Source organism: Rhinolophus ferrumequinum, chromosome 25 (genome assembly GCF_004115265.2).
Source record: "Rhinolophus ferrumequinum isolate MPI-CBG mRhiFer1 chromosome 25, mRhiFer1_v1.p, whole genome shotgun sequence".
Taxonomy (NCBI): domain Eukaryota; kingdom Metazoa; phylum Chordata; class Mammalia; order Chiroptera; family Rhinolophidae; genus Rhinolophus; species Rhinolophus ferrumequinum.
The window spans coordinates 651554-673588 of NC_046308.1; the positions used below are offsets into that span (position 1 = coordinate 651554).

A 22035-nucleotide genomic window follows, 5' to 3' on the forward strand; every position below is an offset into this window, starting at 1 on the left:
GAAACTGAGGCAGGGGGAGGCGGGGTACATGGGAACTGTACTTTCTGCACAATCTTTCTGTAAAAATGAGGTCTGTTAATGTCGCAATAGCACAATGCCCTGATTGTCTTCATCCCCTTTGGGCGTGTGTTCCTGTTACTAATATAGCAGGAGCCCCGCAGGGGATGGGGCTCCCTGGGGCGCAGCCCTTCCTTCTGCAGAGATGAGCGTTCACACTTCAGGAAGCCAGACTGGAGCAGGCCCACCGGGACCGCCTTCCGAGGCCCCACCTCCTACTTCCTGTACTGCTACCGCTCCATGAACTTTCAGTTCACATCGCGGTTAGCCTTTTTGGTAATTTATGAGTTATTTTTAACTTATCAAAACATTATGTAGTTGAAAAAAATGCAACCCCTACCACTCAACATTAGAAAGAGCAACCACCCAGTTCGACAATGGCCAAAGGACTTGAATAAACATTTCTCCAGAGAAGATCTAGAAATGGCCAATAAGCACATGAAAAGTCGCCCGAGGTCACTGGGCATCATGTACACGCCAACGCTCACCCTGGTCAGTGCGGAATAACAAGGTGGAGACTGAGCAGCACTGACGAGGAGACGGGAACCCTCCCGCACTGCTGAAACGGCGTGGCTGCGGGGAAAGCCTGGCGCTGCTTCCTCAGTGGTCCAATGAGTCGCCACACAAGCTGCATTTCCTCGTCAGCGACCCCCAAAACCCGGTGAGCCGGTTCCGCGGGGGCACGGCAGGGGCACACAGGCACAACGCCCCAGCCTGGCCCTGGGAGTTTGCTCCCGAAGCTGAGCCCGGCTGCTGTGCGTGCGCAGGGCCAAACTCCAGGTGACAGGAACCCAGAGAGTGACAAAGTAATCGTCAGTAACACCACTCAACAATTCCAGAGATTTATTTCCTTAAACGTGTATTACACAATTTAACACAACTGGGAGGGTCACACAAAATTGCTTTTAAAGTCGATGAGGGGTCGAGTGCTGCCTCATGGAGCAGGACCGGCTGGCAGCACGTCCCAGCAGGCCAGGGCCCCAAGCTCGCACAGGGGGCACACTCGGCTGCCACTGAGGGACTGGGCAGCTGCTTGAGGTCCCTCCCATGGAGCCAGCCGACCATAAAGCAATAAATAGGAACACGTTCCATGCAGCAAGGAACAAATAGAGTTACCGGGTGACGAGGAAAGAAAGTCACAGGGCTTCTCCGTCTAAGTCCAAGCACAGGGCAATATTTCAAGTATTGCAGAGAAAGAAACACGTGTGCATCTGTCTGGGTCTATGGAATAGACCTTACTGCCCTGGCCGGGTGCCTGGACTCGCCCAGGCTTCCTCTGCACTCTTGGGGGTACATTCTGGTGGGCTGGGCAGACCTGGGCAGACAGGAAAGGCCCCCTGGAACCCTGACGGTGGGCCTCCCTCTGACCCCCCTGCTGGCAGCCAGGACCTGGGGCAGGGATGTGACATGAAAACCTACTGTGAAAGCTGGAAGGGGAGGTTTTTGTACAAAACACTCCCCCTTCACCTACCCATCCTCAGGGGTCTGGCTGCCCTAACAGGCGGGACAGGAGGACAGCCAGCCACACACGGTGTGCCTGGCTTCCTGTCTCAGCATCCTCCCTAACGCGAAGCTGGGCCCTCCCCTCCCCCACCCTCGCAAAACAAAACGTCTTAAACACCTACGAGTTTTCTTCTTAAAAAAGAAAAAAGAGCTGCAGAAAGTAAGACACATTTTAGGAGTAAAGTGTGAAAGACTGCCATGTCTGTTCTGGGTTTAGAAAGCTCGGTGCTTCATACCGTGCGTCCCTAAAAGAACATTTAAATAAGACGCTGTGCCTCCTGGGGGCCAGGTCCAGGGCAGCAGGCTCAGCCTCAGGCGCACGGCTCTGCATATCTGTGTATCTGTGTATCTGTATATATGTATATGGATGTGTGCCACGGCCGGGGCTGAGCGGGCAGTCCGGTGCCGGTCCACCTGCATAAAGTGCTCGGTGATTCACAAAGCTGGGTGGTGCTCTCAGGGAAGGAGAGGGGGCCACGAGCCCGCACCTTTTTCTGGGCGGGGCCCCTGGGCAGGTCTGGTGGCTTTGGCTTGAGTGGGTCCCTGCTTGTCATCAGCAGGGCTACGCTGGTCTGGCAGGGGTCGGGGGACACCCACACGTCCCCACCTGCCATTGAGGCAGCCGGGGGACTGGCCTGGGTTGAGATTCTGTGCAGGCCCTCCAGGGCCCTGAAGCTCAGTGCCAGCCAGAGCCCGGAAACGGAGATGCGGCTGGAGACCTGGCTGTGGATACAGGGTGTGGACGCGGTCCTTTCCCAGGCCGCAGGCTTGTCCCCCAGCCATGGGATCAGCAGAAAAGGTCCAGCCCCTGGGCATGGCGGGCCGGGCTCCCGGGAGGTCAGGCACAGATGCCGGTCAGCAGGGCTGAGAGTCTCCGCTCGATGCACAGCTTGCCTGTGGGCGGAAGAGCCCGTGAGCGATGCCCGCGCCCCCCCACGTCCCCCCAGGAGGCAGGCACTCACACTTGGCGATGTTCTCCACGTCCGCCTGGTCTGTGAGGAGCTGCTGTAGCCCCTCCATGAGCAGCAGGGCCTTGTGGTAGCGCTGGACACAGTCCTCCCGACGGTGGAACATCTCGTCCAGGGCAGCCGACTGCACCTGCTCAGGGGGCGGGGTGGGGCGGCACAGGGGTCTGAGCAGATGCCCGTGTGGCCGTGGGCAGCTGGGGGCCACAGGTCGGACACACGGCCAACCCCACCCCAGGGCGGTGAGTGGTCACCCCTGCAGAGGAGGCCGACTTCTGCACTATCTGGTCAGTGCGCGTTTTAACTACACAGATAAATGGCACCGCCTCCGAGGCAGTGCACGGAGCAGGCCAGGCTCGGAGATGGGTGCCTGCGTCGGTCTCTTCTGGAGCCGCCTCGCCTGTAAGAGGCTTGGAAAGCAGGCTTCTCATTTAACAGTTGGGGAAACTGAGTGTCAGGGAGGGTGTGGCCGGGGACGCACCTTCCCGCCCCTGCCCCTACCGTCTGCACAGCATGGCTGAAGATAAGTTTCTCAGCGGTGACACTCTGGATGCGGTCCAGGAGCCGCTGCTTGTCCAGGAAGAACCGCTGTAGCCGCAGGCTCAGGCCTTGGCAGGAGACCACACTGGCCTTGTACAGCTCGTTCAGCTTGCGGACCACTGTGGGGGCAGCCATCAGCTTGGCTGGGGGGATCTGCTCCGGGACACAGACTGGGCCCTCCTGTGCCCCGAGTCCCCAGCTGCTCCCCCACGGGGCTGGGCCTGCTCCAGGCAACTTCAGCCTCTCACACTGGTCACCCTGCCCTCCTCCCTGAGTTCACAGTCTCTTGCCTCAAACACTCTCAGGGGCCGTGGAGCCCACACTCACCCTGCTTCACGGTGGATGACAGGCAGAGCTTGCCAGCCCGGATCTGCTCGATGGCGGTCTGCAGGCCGGAGGACAGCAACTCGGCCACCTTCAGGTGAAGCACCAGCTGCTCTGCGAAGCTGGGGGTGGGGTGCGGCGTGGCGTGGGAGGCATGTCAGTTGGCTCGGAGGCCCCACACCCCAGGCCGCCTCCCCACCAGGCCCACCGGGCACACCCACCCCCACTCGCGGCTCAGCAGGCTGATCTGGTCGGCTACCACGCTCTCCTGCAACTGGTACTCGGGGCCCGCAGCCGTCTCACTGGCACTGCCCTTCAGGGCAGCGATCTCCAGGACGTGCTGGACAAAGATGAGCGTGAAACGCAGGCTGTGCAAGATTTCCGTGTGCTCTTGCTGCGAGAAGAAGGGTGAGATCTCAGGGACCAGGACCGCGGTGCTCTAGGGAGCCCAGACCTGGAGGCCTCCGCTCGCCCCTCCCGACAGAGCCCACGCCCGACACCCCCAAGGTGCATGCGCTCCAGCGGGGGCGGCAGCGTCGGCCCTCACACCTGGCCGCAGCCCCCCTCACCTCCATGAGCGTCTCCTCAGGGAGGTCAGGAGCCTCGAAGGTCACGACCCCCTCCAGGTTGGCGGTGACGGGGTCAGCAAAGCTGCAGCAGTGGCCAGGGGCTAGGGCCTCGGGGGCCACCTCACTGCAGGCTCCGGGCACCAGGTGGCGGGCAGAGGCGGAGCCAGCAGAGCTGAGGGAGCTGGAGGAGCCCACTGTGGGGGGAGGCCTGATTGAGGATAGCTCCCACCTTCCGGTGCGCCACTCCATGACTCCATGGCACAAAACCCATCCCCACCCCTCTGGGCAGCTGGGCCTCGCTTTACATTCTTTCCCTCCTACTCCAAGTGGAACCCATAGTGGAGGCCTTGCCCCTCCTGGCCCCCCACCTACTGTAGGTGGGACCCTCAAGTCCAGAGGCTGGGCTGGGGAGGGGAGGCCTGTCTGTGTGCCTGCTTTCGGCCTGGGGAGCCCTCAAGCCCAGGACTCCTGACACCTCAAGGACGACCATCCCAGTCTAGCTGGATACGGACTGGTGTCCGGGGGGGTCCAGCATTGTCCCACCTGCGAGGGGCCCTGTGACAGTCCTCACCTGAGAACATCCTGGTGCGGTGGCCCTGGGGCGGTGTGGCCCCACTCGGGGGCGAGCCCACGGTGAACACCACAGGGGAAGGGCTGCTGGCCCCCCCAGCACGGGCTCCGGGCTCCAGGTTCCCTCCGAAGCCAGCAGAGGGCGCTGTGAGAGGGAGAGGAGGTGCTCAGGGCCTTCCTGCCTGGGTACTGTCAGCCCCCCAGGGCCCCTCAGCCCCCTTGGCCCCCTCAGCCCCCGGCCACACGCACTGATTTCCATGGGCTTCTCAGGCAGGCTGTCCGTGCTGCCCGAGTCAGGGGCCTGTGTCCCAAACGCGGCCTTAAGGAGCAGGTCGGTGAGGCGGCCAGTGCTGAGGGACCTGCAGGGCCAGGGGAAGGGCAGCAATGAGCTGCCCTGGGACTCAAGGCGGCACCCAGGCCCCGGCCCCACCCCCGTCCGACACCATAACCCGCCTTAGGCAGTGCTTACTGCTGCCAGCCACACCTAGAGCTGCACCCGTGCAGGCTTTTGGGTCCTCCCGCCCACCCCAGGAACAGACACTGTCACACCTCACACAGACCCACAGACTGAGGCTCAGACGGGGTAGCAGAGGGGACAAGGTGCAGGCCCAATCCCAGCCTTGCGGGGTGCCAACAGACTGCAGGTGAGAGCAAGTGACAGACACGGGGGTCCCGCCCACTCACCTGCCAAAGGGGCCCTTGGTGTCCTCCGGGGGCCGCAGGCCAGGGCTCAGCTGCTGCCCCTGGAAGGGACCCGCCTCAGAGAGATCGGGCAGCGTGCGGTTCCGAGGGGGCGTCATGACCACGCCCTGCCGGGCCAGGAGGCTCAGCAAGCTCTGGGAGCTGGGGGTCTTGGGGAAGTCACATGCAGGCCTGGCCTAGGAAGGGCAGAGGGTGCTGAGAATGGCCCCCTCACCGGGGCCCCCACCACGCCGCAGTGAACACTGCAACTGCCGGGCAACACTGGCTGCCTCTTCAGGGCCCTGGCCACAGAGCCCCAAGCTTCCAGGACCCCGCCTTCATGGCAAAGGTGTGAAACCTGCAGGTGGCCAACGTCACTCTGTGCTGCAAGAAAGAGCCACGTGCGCACACACGTACCCTGCGCCCTGACGGACACCAGGAGGTGGCTACATGTTTTGGCCCCAGGTCACAGACAGGAAAACTGAGTCCGGGGGGTGGACCAAATAATTTTCCAAGGGTGGCAGCCTGGGCTTTCTGAAGGCTGTGGACCAATGGGCAGGGTCGGGACACCTCCTCTGCTAAGGGCCTCACAGCAGATGCGTTTTCTTTGGGGACCAGTCTGCCATGGGAACATGGCACCCACATGTAAATGGGAGACTCATGGAGCCAGCCAACAGCCAGTGCAAAAGATCTCAGCATTGATGGCAGTGCCTCTGGATTTCAGGGCCCCATGTCCTATGGAAACCCTGCAGGCAGAAAGCGAGGTGGCCGAGCAGAGGGGAGGAAGGTGATATTCAGACTGAGCACGTCTTTCCCAGGACGAGCCACTCCCACCCACCACACAGAACACTGGGGCCCCGTTACCTTGGTGGGGGAGCCCAGGATTGGGGGCAGGGGGTTCCGCTGCAGAAAGTCGGGCAGCTTAGGCGAGCCACGCAGCAGCCGGCAGGACGGCAGCCCGTGGGACCCGTGGGACGGCTGAGGGGGGCTGGCCTGCGGGTGGCCAAATGCAGCCCCCAGTGGGTCCGTCGGGGGCTTGGGCAGCTTGGGGCGAACGACATGCAGGTCAGACAGGTTGGGGGCGCTGTGCAGACGGCAGCCTAGCCCAGTGGTGAGGGGCGCGTGCTCAGGCACGGAGGAACCTAAGGTGACACAGGACAGGCGGTCACTGCCGTCCGTGGGCTGCCCAGCCAGAACGCGTGTGGAGGCGTCAGGTCTGTACACTGTACCCTTTGCCCTCACAGCCACCGCGCGGCACTGCCCCACCGTGCATCTGAGGACACCGCCCAAGGTCACACAGCATGGAGAAGCGTAGGGGAGACGAGTCTCACAGCTGGTCTCACAGGATTTTCTACTTTCCCTTTACTTGTAAGGTGAAGGCTGTGAGTTCAGGAATATGGCACCACCCCAAGTGCGGGAGGTCAATCGGGGTCTCCCACCCCTCCCCAGATCCACGCTCACGCCCAGGGTGCTGCACCTACCTGGACGAGGGGACCTGCCAGCCCGCATCTCAGCTCCTTGAGGACAGGGCACCCCGCTCCAGCCCAGCCGCTCGGGGATAGTTCCAACTTGGGGAAAAGGGGTTGCCAAGGTCAACGCCCCAGATGGAGATGGCGTGCCCCTACCCTGGCCGTGCAGACCCCCAGTCCTACCCAAGTTCAGAGGCTGTACCCAGTAGCGGTGCAGGGGCTCACCTTGTGGAGACGGTGTGTAGGGCCGGCCCCCGCCCAGGGAGAGCTTCCTGGCCAGGGTGGCGCCATGCTCGGCATGGGATGGGGGTGACGGACTGGCCCGTGCAAAGCCCAGGGGGCTGGTGCTGCCCGACCTGCGGATGGCAGAGGACCTGGGGACATGGCAGGAGTAAGGAAGCGAGTCCCCCAGCCATGTCCTGTGAGAGCCATGGCCAAGACCAGATGGCTTGTGCCCTTCACTCTCTGGCCTGAAGCAACAGCTACGAGGTGGGGAGCCCCAGTGTCAGGCCCAAGGTCGAGGTCCCTGCCAAGACGACCACCAGCCCACAGGGCATGCTGTGAATTACAAAAGAAGTGCCCTCTTCTCCTTTCCTTACTTCTGCCTGTTGACATTTGCCAAAATCAATATTGGTTTTGTAAACTCAAGACATGTTGCTGACACCCACCAGAGCTGTCATAGGGCTGGAATCCCAGTATGCCCGCTGAGCGACTGGCAGTGCTGAGTTACACAGACTGCAGGCCGCACAGCTGTGCATGGGACCGGCCCCGCGCCTCTCCAAGGGGGCAGCAGTGGGGGGTTCTCACTACAGTCCTCGGGCACATGCTTGGCCACCGGGGCCTTGCGCTCACCGTGGGGTCTGGTACTGGGTGGGCGACTGCAGGTTCTGCTCGATGCGCTGGTAGTTATGCACCTGCGTGGGCACTGGGATGGGGACGGACGCGCCACACCTGCTGCTGGAAAACGGGCCGGCCCGCCTGCGTGTGGAGCGATGTGGTGGAGGGTCACTGGACATGGCACTGGGCTGAACCCCAGGCCCAAACGTCCTGCACACACCCAGTACTGCCGTCATCAGGCCCAGGAGGTTCATACCTCACCCCTTCCGCTCCCTGCACCCAGGTGGCTCCTGGTTGGGGCCAGCCATGGGACACACCGTGGGAGTGGGGGCAGCACAGCATGGCAGGGCCAGCTCCTGCCAGCTCTGGGAGCCCACGCCACCCACCCTGCAGGCCCAGGGTGCTGCTGGTGCTGGTCTCCAGTGGGTCCCGTAGGCACCCACGCCTAGTACCACACCCTGCCACCTCGGTGCTTCTGCTGATCACACACAAGGAGCCCAGTGTCCTGCCAGGCCCACATGAAGGCAGGCCCCTGGACACAATGGCCACCTGCACAGCCAACTCGGGGCTGGGGAAGCCCCTCTCCTGTGGACCCACTCCCAGCCCCGCCCGGGCCCCAGCGGGTACTTACCCTGACGGGCTGGGGGAGCTGCTGCAGGGCGGGGACGGAGATGGGGTCCGGCCGCGGCTCTCCAAGCCGGCTGAGGCCACCAGCGAGCTCCTGGTGGGGGCAGAGCAGATGGGCAGCCAAACGTGTGCATACGCTGGCCCTCCCTGTGGCCCGTCCTGCACTGGGCAGGCTGACTTGGCCTTTCCTCAACTGCTGGGCCCAGACGGGGCGAAGGAACCACGTGAGAGGCCAGCGTTTCCCTCTCCCAGCGAGGCGGCTTGGGGCCAGCTTACCCGCTGCACATCAGGCTGTCCGGCGGGGGCTTGCCACTGGCTGCTTCGGCCATCAGGTCACCTGCAGACAGGAGACAGGCAAGGCTGGGCCCAGGCATCTCTCAAATCAGGACGAGTGGGAACTCTCAGCCACCTCACCCGCCATGGCTCCCTGACGGCCCGACATAAGATTCTGACACGGGGCGGGGGACATGGTGGCTTTGTGAAACAAGGGTGCCTCTTCCTGGGGGAGGGCCGGGGCGCCATGTTGGGCCCAGCACTCTCGTGTCCCCACTTCTGTCACTTGTGCTGGAAACTCCCTTTGTCTGTCTGGACATCGGGGTTCTCGAGGGACACCCTGGGTCCCCCCGTCTACTCCCAAGCTTCAGCCAACTCCAGGCCAGGTGTGCACAGCACCCAGTGTGAGCCCGACCCTTCATCCAGGAGTCTTGACCCCACAGCGCTCCTGTCTTCCCGCCGCCCTCCCTGCTCTGCCTGAGGGTGGTCACAGGGCATCCCCTCCCCCGCCAGCGCGGAGCTGACATGCTCAGCCTGGGTCACAGACACCCACTCCCAGTGGACACCAGGGCCCACCCCTCCCCAGCCTGGGCCCAGAGTCTCAGGGAGACCAAGGGCAGTGAAAGGAAGTGCCAGGGCCATGAGAGGCACTAGAGACCCCAGGACAGGGCTCTGGGGGGCTGGGCGGGCCTTGAGGTCTCAGTACATCTGCTCAGCAAATACAGAGCAACAGCAGTGCCCCCCGGAGGGACACTGGGGGGCTTTCAGTTCACAAACGAGAGACGGCAACACAGGCAAGGGGTGTACTCAGCGCTACCAAGGAGGGGAAACGAGCAGGGCGGGCCCACACCACACCCATTAACCACTGGCAGCTTGGCATTGATTCTGCGGCTAAGGTGACCTGGTGTAGCAGCTCCCAGAAGCCCATCTGGGGGCCCATGAATGGACACAGGTCTGCGACACGGGCACATGGGTCCCTGCAGCATGTCTGCTGCACTGCCCCACACCCCCACCCACACACACTGTGGCCCCGACCTGGAAACTGGGCCGGGACCATGACGAAGTCATCAGTGTCACAGGATGAGTCCTTGCTACTGCCACCTGAGTCCCGGGAACCCTGCAGGAAGCCGGCGGCGTCGGCCGGGGAGGTCAGCGTCTTCTGTAGCTGCTGCTGCACTTCCCCCAGGGACTGCAGGGCAGAGGGGAAGCCACTGAGACCCGGCCCAGGGCCTGGGCGGAAGGAAGTCTGCACGCTCCCCCCACCCCAAGGGACAGACGCCCGGCCCTGGCGATCACTCACCGGTGGGGAGGCCAGGTGCGAGGTGGAGCTGCTGCTGGAGCTGCTGCCGGAGCCCGAGCTGGGGTACGAGGGCACAGGCACAGGCGGGGCTGCCGGGGGCAGGGCAGGGCAGTTAGGACACTCTCCCTGGCACTGCGGACAGCTGCCCCTAACAGAGGAACCCAGGGACAATAGCACAGGGCCAACCGCCACCCCCCAAACCTGCCGCACCCATCAACTGAACCCATGGTAACCCCAGGCTGCAGGAGGCGAGGAGCTGGAACCCCCAACCTTCTGGGCAGGGGCCACAGCCCCAGGGACTCACACTTCTTCACAGAGGCGCTGGCATCAAGGAAAGGGTGATGGAAAAACTCATCTGCAGGAGGTGGGAGAGGTGCATGAGGCCTCAGGAGGGCACCCACCCCAGGCCTCCGGGTTGAAGGACCCCCTGGGCCTGAGCCCCAGCTGGCAGCTCCTGGACACCGCTGGCTCCACCCAGCCCCCCGGCCCGACATGGCTTGCCCAGCAGAGCTTCCTGCCGTCAAACAGGTGTCTCAACCTGTGCTACGGGGAAAGGAACTGCAAGTGCTGGACCCAGTCCTGCCCCCAGGGGGGCCCTCGGGAGACAGGCAGCACCGGTGGGGGGTGTGGGGAGCAGCCAGAGCTCACCAAAGTCCATGCGGTCCCTGTGGTTCCTCTGCAGCAGGGCCAGGAGCAGCTGCCTCAGGGGGGCCGAGGTCTCCCGTGGGATGCTGCGGGAGCACACAGGGCGGCGTCAGCCTGGGCAGGTCCTCAGGGAGAGGCCAGGCTGGGGCTGGGGCACTTACATGGGCACTAGGGTCTTGTTCTTCTCATAGAAGAGGCGGAGGTCCTGGGGGCTGCTGGCCTGGGGGTCGGGGGGGAACAATAGCATGAGTGCCCACTGCTCTGGGCAGCCGCTCCATCCCACAAGGTTCCTGGGCCAGGACGGCGCGTCCTCGCACCCTTTTAGGGACAGCGCCACCCTCCTCCCCAATACGCTGTGCAGCATGGGGACTGCCCAAAGGCGGCCAGGTAACCACGCTCTGCCAGGAGTCTGACTGGTTGTTTGCTTCTGGAAATTAAAGGCTTGTCCATGCACCCTGAAAGGGCCCCAGAAAGAGCTCGCCACTCCAGTGGGCAGCACCCCGTGGGGAGACCTGGCGTGTACGTGCCCATCCACCTGCTCACTCACTGAGCGCTGCCGTGTGCCAGGCACTGAGGACAGCCAAGGGCAAGGCAGCACCCCACCCTCCAGGGACAGCCCTCCAATGCTGGTGCAGAGGAAATGGCAGGCGTGGTGGGGCAAGCTGGCCACAGCCCAGCCACCAGTCAGACCATGAGGTCACCACAGGAAGCACAGGCCCACAGGACAGGGGAGCCACCCCCCCAGGGCTTGGGACCTCGACACCAATTCAGTGGGTTACACCAGCATTGGAATGGGCAGGTGGGAGGCCATGAACTTGGCACAGACACACATGGACACAGGAGACGTGCTCCTGAACCAGTGGACACTCTGGCCTTGGCCCTGAAGTGACCGCACGGTGGGGAGGGGGGAGCCACCTCGCCCTAGTGAGGGGAGGCTGCAGACTAACAAGGGGGGGCCGTGCTGCCCCGAGCTGACAGCAGCCCAGCCCAGACCCAGGCTCGCTCACCTGGAAAGGCGCCTTCCCCGTCAGGCACTGGTACACGATGGTGCCGATGCTCCAGAGGTCCGCCTTCCCGTCGTAGTGCTGCGACATGATGACTTCCGGGGCCTGCAGGGGGCACAGACACAGGTCAGGGCCCTGGCAAGAATGGACACCGAGTGTGCAATGACCCTTAGAGGTGGTGGGAAGCAGTGCTACAGCCACGCTGGCCAAGCCCCGCCCCCCCACCCCAGGTGAGGCTGCAGGGCGGGGCCCGCAGGGCTGGGAGCCACCACCTACCATGTACATGGGGGAGCCGCACAGCGTGGCCGCCATCATGTTGCTCTGCAGGTACCGGGCAAAGCCGAAGTCGGCTGCAGGCGAGGACACGTGTGAGCAGGGCAGCCGTGGCCCCGCCTCCCTGCGCCCCACCAGCCGCACTGGCCCCGGCCTCACCAATCTTCACACGGATGTTGTTAGGGTTGGCGCGGCGCCCGCCGGGGTTGGACAACAGGATGTTCTGGGGCTTTAGGTCGCGATGGATAATGCCCTTGCTGTGCAGAAGCCGCATGGCCCCCGCAATCTGCTGCAGGAAGAGCCGGATGGTGTCCTCGCTCAGTGTCCTCATGGCTGTGGGAAGACAGGGCTCAGGGGGTGCAGCTCACCCAGGCACCTGCGCAAGGGAGGGACCTCCCACCCGGTGCTTCTCCCCTCCTAAAGCCTGGTCTCCAGGGCTGTCATTCACACCATGGCCACATGCTCCTGTCCACCCCAAGGTCGCCCCGGGCGCCCACCTGCTGCTGGCCCTGGCGGGTACCTTCCTCCCCCCATGCCACCTGCCCGACTCCAACCTGCTCAGTGTCACCTCCTTGCCAGGCAGCTCCCTGCTCCTTTCTCAGTTTATGATTATTCTCAGCAGCTACTCAAGGCTCACAGCCAGTGGCTCTGCCATAAGCCCCAGGGCCCGGCCCTCAATAAGTGAGGGCTGAACAAACAGATGGGGGCTGTGCTGACTCCCCCACCCCCACCTGTGGCAGGGCCCTGGGCGGCCCACCCCCTGCAGTGAGGCAGCCGCACCTGGGGTCCAGAGTGCTCAGGATGAGCTGGCACCCAGTAGCGTAGCCAGCCAGGTGCCTTGGGGACCCTGCAGGCCCGGGAGCTCTCGGAGGCCCCACTCAACAGGGGCACTTCCAAACTGACTGTGCGCGAGGCCATCCCCAATGGCACCGACACAACATGTCCATGACAGGCTCCGACCCCCCCTTTCCCACCTTCCCCAGCGGCCACCTGAGGACGGGAGGCTCATTCATGCCAGCCCAGCTCGTAGGCGGGGTCAGGGTGGGCCAGGGCGTGCAGCCCCCGGCCATAGGGTGTCCACTTACTGTGTAGATAGTCAGCTAGATCCCCGCCGTTACAGTACTGCAAAAGAGAGACACACCTCACTCAGCAGCCAGGACAGACCCCCCCAGCCCTGCCCAGGTCTCCTCACCATCCTATGCCTAATCCCTGGGCACTCAGGGGTCCGTCTCCTCCCTAGGGCAGGTGTCCCTTACAATCCATGCTTGAAGAAGCCACCAGGGTACCCAGTGCAGCCTGCCCTGCCCCAGGTGACAAGGGGTCCAAATGCTGGAAGGGTCCATCCTCCCTGTCCTTACAGCCAGGCCTGTAGGAACTCACCTCCATGACCAGGTAGACAGAATTGGCCATTTCCTGCAAGACACAGAAGAGGCAGTGAGAGGTGGAGGGGAGCTTGCCCTGCCCCTACTCCGCCAGCCCTCTGAAGAGCCCTCTCAGGCTCAGTGTGACCTGGGCACTTGGCACCCACTCGTACCCTTCACACACCATCTGGACTACAGGCAGGAGCAGCCAGTGAGCATGGATACCAGCTGCCCTGGCATCCTGGGGCCCGTTTGCCAGGGCTTAACTGGTTAGTCAGTGGGCGGGAGATGAGTAAATCTGAGAGCCAAGTGGCATTTGCACGTGGGCTTGAGTGACAGGAGCAGCAGCTAATCAGAACATTCACTTGCCAAGTCTAGGGAAGGGGCTGAAGTCCCAGGAGAGTTGTCAGGGGTGGGATGTGGACCCTGCCTCCCAGTGGAGGCCCTCAGCTGCCCAGTGGAGGCCCTCAGCTGCCCAGCTCTCTGTCAAGGTCAGGGTAAGACCAGGCCCTGAGGTTTCATCAGGGCTTAGCTTGCTGTTCTGTGAGTGGCGAGTCCTGGCTGGGCAGACCCACTCAGGGGAATCCAGGCCCCCTGAGAAGGGACATGGCCAGGTGTGAGGATCTTAACCCTCAGGCTGCAAGCGTGGACACGTGTCAGCAGGGCAGCCTGGCTCCGGTATCAAGGACACCAACAAAACTACAGGTCAGCACTGCCAGGCCAGCGTCCAGCTTGGCCCTTGGCCACCTGTGGCTTAGGGACACACAGCATCCTCAGCTCAGCCCAGGCTCAGGAGACGGAGAAGCCTGGTACCCAGGCCAGCGCCCAAATTTCCCCCTGCACGCGGGTGCATGCACACACACCACACCCACACCACACCCCCCCACACACACAGACCACACACACAGACCACACACACAGACCACACACACACCACACACACACACAGGGCCCTGCACCACCTGAGGTCTTCACCGGGCAACAGGGCACTTCCTTCTCGAGGCAATCAGTGCTATCTCCAGGTCCCATAAGAGGAAACTGAGGCCCAAGAAGCCACGTCAAACAGGTGGGAGAGGCCCGAGGCTCTCCTGCCACCGACAGTCCCCCCAACTGTTCCTCAGGTGGGGTCTTCCCTGAGGGGGGCTCTGCAGGAAACAGGAGGCAGCCCCTCCCTGTTCCCCAGAGCCTATAGCACAACGACCAGCGCTCTGTTCCACAGGCAGCTCCGGCTTCTAACCCTCAAGGTAAGGGGGAAACCTGCCAGCGGGGCCCCAAAGCTCTCAAAGCATCGGGGCCCAAAGAGGTCCAGGGGAAGGTGGAGAGGGGGCTAAGGAGGGATGTTTCTTGGTGGCCTTTGCAGTGGGCTACCGCCTCCCCGTTCCCATCCCAGGGATGCCCCTGCCTCCCCTCCCCCGCCCTGCAGGACAAAGGACCCCTGCTCTGCCTCCCTGCCCCAGTAGGTCAGTGCCTGGCCTCAGACCCCACCCAGTGGGTGAGGAGCGGGGACACAAAGCCACTGGTGACAGTGTTAATGTTGAATGTCAGCCCCCCAAAACAAGAGAAGCCCCCTGCTGCCCACAGTGCTCCACCAACAGAGGGTGTTGTGTCTCGGGCAGGGGCACCTCTGGGAACAGGCTGGGGTGTAGGGTGTGTCCAGGCTGACAGTGAAACCCCTTGGGGCCAAGCTGGGCACCCCTGGCACAGGCAGGCCCGCTCCAGCATGCCCCACTGGGCGTTCTCAGGCTCTTCACTAGGGTGTGCCCCAGCAGGGACGCAGAAGGCTCCCATCGTGCCCGCAGGGGCTCGCCTGGGTGGGGGTGGGCTCCACCCACCTGGCCTGGAGCCCCACGCAGCGGCGAGAGCCTGGGAGCCCCCCTCAGCCCCGCCTGCAGCACCAACCTTCCAGGCCAGCTGCCAGGGAGAGATAACACAAGGGCCCCCAGTCACACGGGGACCTGCTGGGCAGGCCCAGGCTACAGGAGCAGGGCACAGAAGGAGACAGAGGGAGACAGAGAGACCAGACTGCGGAGACGTGATGGAGGGAGGCTCTGCCAGCCAGCAGGGGAGTCGGAGGCTCTCAGGCCGAGCACCCAGCAGAGGATAGAGGGAGGTGCCAGAGATAAGGACCCAGAAATAACCCAGGAGATCGCAACACCCACTCCCTGTGACACCCAGGCCACCTGCTCCCTCGCCCGCCACCACCCTGACCATGGCCGCCTCCGCTGAGGGACCGGGCATGCTCCCAAGTCCAGTCCTCCCCAGTGAGCCCTGGGGGACCTGGGGCACTCGTCCTGAGAAGCTCAGAGAGGCTGAGCCCCTGGCCCTGGGCCACACAGCCGGAGGATCAGGGGGGTCGGGGCCCAGGCACCTGCAGCTCTCGCCTGTCCTCTGACAGTCTGCTCCCCAGGAAAGCCCCAAACTCGCCCACCAAGCCTGCATGGGCAGGGATGGACAGAGTCCCTTCCTGCTGAATACCCTCCAGGGGTCGTCCCTGAGAATGGGCAAGGACGCCCGCAGAAGTGAGGACTGCTGGCTGGGAAGTGCGGACCACTGCCCGGCCTCCTTGCCCTCTAATCCAGCAGCACCCCTGGAATCCAGGACAACCTCCCCCAGGAGGTCTCTGTGGCAGAAGTGACAACAGAGTCCCCCTCTGTGCCCAAGAACCCATGGGGATCCCCGCACAGGGCCCAGCCCCCGCGACCCCATCCCACAGGTCCCGACCCTGCCCACTGGCTCATTGCTCCCAGAAATCCCACTCAAGCCCTTGCTTGCAGAGGTCACCGCCTGTCACCTCCACGAGCCTCCCTGGGGCCTCCCTGGGGCCTCACAGCCCCTCAGCAAGCAGGAGACCCACAGTTCTCAGCTACGTGGGGATCTGGGGGTCCGAGCTCCTTCCTACCACTGGTCTGTCCTCCGCCCCAGTAGGTCACTCAGCAGAGACCTTGGGCGTCCCCTCCCTGGGCCTAGCAGGACGTCCAGGGTGTGGAGGGTCGGGGTTTCAGAGGCAGCACAGCATTCAGGCCTGGGAGACCCAGGAGACCCACCGCCCTGGGGCAGACAGACAGGTCCCTTCCGGCTGGGGCTGTCACCCCTCCTGGCCTGTGACCTGGGCCCTCAGACGCCCAGGAGCCTGGGCCGCTTCGCAGAGGAAACACGGAAACTCGCCCAGGGCTGGGCCATGGGCGCCTGCTGCAGTCCATCCTCCCCCTGCACCCGCCCCTCGCCAACACCAGGCCAGGTCCCAGCAAAGCCCCGCAGGGACCAGGAGAACGTGGGACCCAACCACAAGGCCGGCAGTCACTGCACCACGTGGCTGGGTGTCCCCTACCCCCAGGAAGTGGGCTCTCTGAGCACCCCGGTGTGGGGGGAGAGGTCAGCACAGCCGCCATGCCCTGCCCGGCCCGCGGTCCCCTCAGAAGTCAGACAGGCCTCAGGTCCCACTTCCACTGCTCCTGCCAGTGCTAGCTCTGCTTTTCACAAGCTCCCCTGGGGAGTGAGTGGGGACCAAGTGGGCCCCTGGAGAGTCGGTCTAGACTCAGTGTGAACACTTGAAAGGACCAGGCCTTCTTCCTGGGAGTCCTCATGGCCGCCGGGTCCCAGAGGGCTCACCTCCAGGAGAGGCAGACTCCCTCGTCCCCAGGCAGCAGGCTCTCGGGAGCCTCACGTCGTTGTAGGTGAACAAGGAGGCAGGAGGCCGAGGCATGGGCCCACCAGGCCCTGTGAACACCTAGGCCCCACGCTCAGTGCTCCGGTCATCGGCCCCACACCCTGCGACCCTAGAACCCTTAGGACGGGGCAGTCCAACCTCGTAGCCTGTTCAAGGGGAGGAAACGGGCAGAGAGAGCTCCTGCAGGTCTGCCCTCATCACACAGCTGGTGAGGGAGGGACGGAGCTGGCTGGGAACCCGAGTCACGACCATCGGCTGTGCAGCCCCCAGGAAGGGTGACAGGTGCTCGCCCTGAGGCCTGGGCCCTGGCGTCCAGTCCCAGGCGCGGCTGCAGGCCCGCACGCTAAGGGGCTTTGCTTCATAGGATCCCAGGTATCCCCTCGGTCGCGCCCAGTTTGGTGACCTGGGCTGGTCTGGTGGGCAGGCAGGTGCTGACCTAGTTAACTCCTGGGGAGCTGGCCATCTTAGCTTCAGAAGGTGGCAAAGCCACAGGCCAGCAGGGACAGAGCTGCTTCCGCCCCCAGGCTGGGCTCTCTGGACAGCTCCCCGGGGGCTGGAAGCCCGGCCTGCCCTCTCCAGCCCTTCTTCCCTCACACAGGCCTGCCAGACTCTAGAAAAGCAGGCACGCCTGTCACGGGGGAGGCATGAGCTGGGGTGACCCTCAAAAAATACAGAATCTACACATTCTTTGAGACCCACTGAGCCCAGGCTGGGCGTGCCCCAGAACTCTGTGGACTGGATGCACACAGACGCTTGCAGCATCTCTGTCCCGGGCACCACCGTCCAGGGACGCCCATGACACAACTTCCCTGTGTGAGGCTGAGGGGACGCATGCCCTGCAGCCGTCCCGGGCTCCAGCGAGGTGGACGAGCAGGCAGAGAGACCCCACGAAGGGCAGGACCAGGGGTCTCTGATGGAGAGGAAATGGGGCCAGGCTTCTGGGGGTTAACCACGCTGTAGTTCTTACACAGGGGGCACTTTAGCAAGCATTTTGTCATCTGCGATCTGCCCTGTCTGCTATAGATTATACTTCAAAATTTTAACTTACAAAAATAGCTAAAACAGTAACACAACTTTGTAGGCCATTTCCAGAACAGTTTGGACTCTGGGCCTACGTGCAGGCCCCTGCCTTGGACCCTGGTACCAAGGGGCCTCAGCACGGCATGCACCCCGCTCTTCTCAGGGAGGTAACGTCCCCGCCCCCCGCCTGAGTCACAGGGCCCCCTCACCAAGAGCCAGGGGTCTGGAAAGAGCAAGGCCAAGGGCTGACACTGTCCTGAGGCCCCAAAGTTTAAGGCAGGATGTTCCGTTCCCTTGACATGATGGAGGCCCCGCAAGCACAGCTGGGGGTCTGCTGTGGGGATGAGTGAGTCACGTCCAGCTGTGGGAACCAGCCTGGCGCATGCTGGCCTCAGGAGGGGGAGGGGTCACTGTCTGCAAGGCCCATGGTCATCACGCCTCCTCCCAGGGCATGCTGGGCAGGGCTGGTCCTGGCTGCATAGCCCCAAGCCCCGATTCCTGTGATGGCCACTCTCCCTGGGCAACAGTACGTCCAGACACCGCACAGCACACTGGGGTGAGGCCACCCCTCTACCCCTCACTGTGGGCCAGGGACTCCAGCTACCTCCCCACAGGTGTGGGGGCCTGAGACCAGAGCAGTCAAGGGGCCCCCCCTTCCTGGGCACTCACATCAGCCTGACAAATGCCCCTAATCCTCAAGGCCGAAATACACAACATCAGACAAAAAAACAACCTGGGGGGAGTATCTGAAATCTGTAACGCAAGGGCTTTCCTCAGCATGTAAAGAGCTCCTCCCGGTCAGTGACGTTTACGCAGCACACAGTGGAGCAGGCACAGACCCAAGCACTTAGTATACAGAGTCAAGTCGTCATGACAACCACCCTACTAGGAGGTGTCTACTCTTACCTCCCACTTCACAGGTAACACGCTGAGGCACCAGCAGGTCGAGTAGCTGGCCCAAGGTCACGCAGGTAAGTAAATGGGGAGCTGGGCTCAGAGAAAGGCAGGGTGGCTCGGGGCCCATGCCGTTCACCTTGGTACCGTCCAGGAGGAGGAGCTAATTTTCACGCACACGAGGACCGATGTTCACTCACAATACACGAGAACCAAAGCCATGAGAGGTGCCATTCGGCCTCCCAGATGGGCCAGGAGGCGTCTAACAAGCAGCCCAGCCAGAAAGTGGGGACGCAGGCCCTCTGCGGGGCAGTACTGCTGTCTGTCCACAGTCTGGCCTCTCGGGACCATAGCTCAGCAGCTGCCCCAAACTAAAAGCACGCATCCTTCTTACCCGGGGAAGCTACTTCTAGAAATCTACCTGGCAGATGCACACGTGGCAAAGGTGAGTGCAAGGATGGTCACCACCACACTGTTCATGTGTCAGAAAACCAGAACCACCTCCTGTCCTACCGACAGGGACTGGCGGTCAGCTCTGGGGTGAGAAGTGGTGGACCACAAGTGTAGCCACAACACAAACCACAGCCAACATTCACTCAGTGTTACTACGACCAGATTCAACCAAACAGCTCACGGTCTGCTTTGGAGGAAGAGGTGGCGGGACAGAGAGGTTGAGACGCCCGCCCAAGGACACACAGAGCCAGGACTGGAACTGCATCTGGGCCCTGAACCACTGTGCGTGGAGGTGCTAACCTCACACGGGGAATTGGGGGCACTTCTCCTGGGAGGAGGGGGTGTAGTTTATCACATACGGATTGGAGCAGTTGTGTGGAGTGACAGAGAACCTTCTCCAAGACGCAGAACGGAGGTGGAGGTGGAGGTGGAGGTGGAGGTGCGGTGGGGGATGGGCACGTGAGCGTGTCTATTGTGGGGCGCTGCCCTGTGGACCCAGGAACAGCCTCCGCGGATCTGGTCCCTCTGGGGGACGCAGGGCCCCATTGGGATAGGGACAGGGACAGCACAATTACCTTTCTCCATGTCCCCATTTGTAGTGTTTCATTTTTTTTAAAAAGCCAAATCATTTAGTACTTATTTTCAAAAGCCTTTTTCTTCTGGGTCCCAGACAGGAATCTCAGGACTCGGGGAACTACCCACACCCCAAGGAGTAGGAGCACCAAGCCCCAGCAGAGGGCAGAGGCCAGGCTAGCCTCCAAGCAGTCCTCTGTAGGGAAAGCCACAGGCTGCCAACCTTGGAGGAAGTGGCACTGCCCACAACCAGGTGTGCGGCCCAGCGGGACGGGGCTGGTGAAGGGGGAGGGGAGAGGAGGGCAGGGGAGGATAAAGAGGGTAGAGGAGGAGGAGGAGGAAAGGGGCACCCTCTTGGCCCTGAGGACATAGCATCTCTATGTGGGCTGCCAGGTCCCCACTGCCACACTGAACCTGGGCCCTCCCCAGATCACCTTATCTCCTGCCATAGCCCCAAGGCCATAGCCCCGTTCTGAAGGGGGAGGGAAGGAACAGGGAGGAGGGAGGCAGCCACCAAAACACAGCCAGCCTGGCTGGGAACTTCCCCTCAGCCAGGGGCTGGTCCCGTGGCCTCAGTAAACAGGTTTCAAAACCATTAGTCAGCACTCTGGCCTGCAGATCTGCAGCCTCAGGTTCCCCAGTCCCGAAGTCGGCACCCAGGGTCCAGGACAGCCACTGAGGCCGGGCCCCACCACCGGGCCCTGGCGCCTGGGGGCTGTGGGAGAACCCAGCTGCGCCCTTTGGGGCCAGCAAGGCCTGAGGTGGCCTCATCACACAGGCAAACGCCTCTGGGTGGCTGGCCCCAACTGCCAGCAAGAAGGAATCTCCTGTGGCCCCTCCCCTCCCCCAGTCTGACGCAGGGCGAGACTGGCCAATGGCAGGTCCTGGAGCAGTGTCAACAAACAAAGGGCCTGCCCAGACAGGTGGGCCAGGCCGGCAGGATTGGGGTGGCGGGGGGAGGGGGGAACTGGGCTGGGGCAGGACTCCTGGTCAGGGCCACTGGGTCAGACGCTCCTGAGGGCCAAGCTACAGTCAGAGTAACAGAGATGCGCGGCTGGTGCCTGGGGCCCTGCCACCCGTCCCCAGGCACACAGTCTGGGAAGGTGGTAACTCGCCCAGCACACACAGAAAGCTGGGCCGAGGGCAGGTCTCCAGGGTCCCTGCCAGGCCTCTGAGCACCGCAGGCCAGATGGTGGTGGCCCAGCCCCTTCACCCAACACAAGACGACGTCCACCACCGATTGGGGTCTGCAGTGCTTGGCTGGCCTGGGACTCAAGCCCCCTGGGCCTGAGGCTGTGCACAGGCCAGCCAGCGAGCTTAACGAACTCCCTCCCCAGCAGATCCACCACCACAGCCCCCAGCCTTACCTGGAAGTCGTACAAAGCCACGATGTTTTCATGTTTCAATTCCTAGGACAGAAACCCAAGTTTCCTGTGAGCAGGCGGGCCCAGATGCCAGCCTCTCCCCTCCTGCCTCCAGCGCCAGCTCACCTTGAGGATCTTGATTTCCTTCCCCAGCAGCGTCTGGGACTTGGCGAGGTTCTTCTTGTTAATGCACTTGACCGCGACCTCCAGGTCGTGCTTCTGAAAACCCAGACAGGATGATCCTCAGGGGCCGGGAATCCTTCTAAGGCCGCCCCCAGGCAAGGGAAGCACCCGGCACGACCCTGCGGTGCGGGTCCCAGGGGTGTGAGTGGGGATGTGGGGCCCCGGGAGACGTGTGGGTTCCCGGGGTGTGGGGGTGGTTCCCCGAGGGGTAGGGGGTCCTGGGGTGTGGGGTGGGTCCCCGGGGCATAGGTGGGTCCCCAAGTGAGGGGCCGGCCGCCCTCACCTCCCGATGGCGCCCCTTGAAGACCACTGCGAAGGCGCCGTGCCCGATCAGGTCCTTGCGCGAGAACTCGAACTTGCCCACGGTCTCCAGGCCGCCGCGGCCCGGCTCCATGGCGCGAGCCGGGCGGGCCGGGCGGGTGGGCCGGGCTCAGGCGGTGGCGCGGGCCGGGGGCGGCGGGCTGGGGGCGCGCGCCATCGGGCAGGCCAGGCCCAGTCCCTGCCCGGCCGCTGATCCCGACCCCACTCCTATCCGACCCGGTTCTGACTCAGTCTACGACCCGGTTCTGACTGGGGCTTCGACCCGGTTCCGACTGGGGCTCAGACTCCCGCTCCGGCCGGGAAACAAAAGAGCCGCGGCCGTAGGGCCCCAGAGCCTGAGACGCCGGCGCAGGCGCAGTGCACGCCTGGGGGGTGGGGTCTGGGGGCGGGGTCTTGAGGGCAGGGCCTGGCGGATGTCCGCGCTTAGTGGGTGGTGGAGCAGGCGATGGGGCGGGGCTTGCAGAGGAGGGGAGGGGCCTGGTCAGAACGGGGCGGGTCCTCTCGGTTGGGGCAGGGCCAGTAGCGGGCCCGCCCAGGTGGAGGTGGGGAGCCAGGTCCTGAG

General features: G+C 63.4%; 1 protein-coding gene across 1 annotated transcript; it reads right to left on the reverse strand.

Moving 5' to 3' along the window:
- Positions 1-885: 885 nt before the first annotated feature.
- On the reverse strand, positions 886-21810 carry ULK1 (unc-51 like autophagy activating kinase 1). Its single transcript, XM_033097897.1, has 28 exons — positions 21436-21810; positions 21096-21188; positions 20973-21014; positions 13018-13050; positions 12723-12759; positions 11797-11970; positions 11641-11714; positions 11368-11469; positions 10522-10580; positions 10364-10446; positions 10020-10070; positions 9716-9804; positions 9451-9604; positions 8419-8479; positions 8147-8236; positions 7531-7656; positions 6904-7052; positions 6691-6777; positions 6074-6351; positions 5213-5406; positions 4778-4887; positions 4530-4673; positions 3959-4152; positions 3611-3783; positions 3393-3511; positions 3027-3184; positions 2523-2658; positions 886-2454 (listed from the first exon to the last, which is right to left on the reverse strand). The coding sequence occupies exons 1-28, from the start codon at positions 21544-21546 to the stop codon at positions 2399-2401; spliced, it is 3177 nt and encodes a 1058-aa protein (XP_032953788.1). The 5' UTR covers positions 21547-21810; the 3' UTR covers positions 886-2398.
- Positions 21811-22035: the final 225 nt, after the last annotated feature.